At 54.3% G+C, this 645-nt stretch overlaps 1 protein-coding gene across 1 annotated transcript; it reads right to left on the reverse strand.

The window, feature by feature from the left end:
- Window positions 1-269: 269 nt before the first annotated feature.
- Window positions 270-491, reverse strand: PPTG_23299 (hypothetical protein; the record flags this gene model as incomplete). The annotated part of the gene is made up of 1 exon (XM_008909704.1): window positions 270-491. The coding sequence occupies one exon, from the start codon at window positions 489-491 to the stop codon at window positions 270-272; it is 222 nt and encodes a 73-aa protein (XP_008907952.1).
- Between the last annotated feature and the right edge of the window lie 154 nt (window positions 492-645).

The raw sequence follows: 645 nt of genomic DNA on the forward strand, positions 1-645 counted from the left end.
TTTGTTCAAGGCGTGATATCGATCTCATGTCTTACGTCACGGCAGGGTGGCAGCGCCGCTGGTATCTTATCAGGGAAGACGTCTTCGTACTTACGAGCAGTCTCCTATACCCGGTTACTAGACTCGCGGAGTACCTCCCACGACTGAGCGTCAAAGCGTTCTTCATGCTCTAACATCGGCTCAGCGCTTTCTGGGCGAGTAGCCGCATCGCCATCATCTACCGCGTTGAGGCTTTTCGGGGGCGAGTCCGCATCGGTGATCAAGCACACTTAATCGATGTCACCTGCCTTGAGATCAGCAGAAAACTTTTTCAGGGAAGGGCTGGTCGATCGAGGTCGCGACCGAGGAGAACTCGCGACTTCAATCAGGTTCGACGTGGATATACTTGAGTGCACAAACGGACTCTGTTTGCGATTGCTCCCTCGTGTCAAAGCTGTGATGCGGATACGCTTCGAGTCGTTTCTGGTCGAGGCAGGCCACGGCGTGCTCATTTGGCTGCTGGCTCACCCATGGACGACCCGCTAGGGCTCCGACTAGGGCGAAGACCGATCAGACGTAGACTTAGGACATAGTCCCGTCCAAGTATATCGGTCTTGTAGTCGGTCATCAGTAGATCTTTATCTTCGTCCTCAGCTTCGTTCCCCA

The sequence above is a fragment of the Phytophthora parasitica genome (assembly GCF_000247585.1).
Source record: "Phytophthora parasitica INRA-310 unplaced genomic scaffold supercont2.35, whole genome shotgun sequence".
Taxonomy (NCBI): Eukaryota; Oomycota; class Peronosporomycetes; order Peronosporales; family Peronosporaceae; genus Phytophthora; species Phytophthora nicotianae.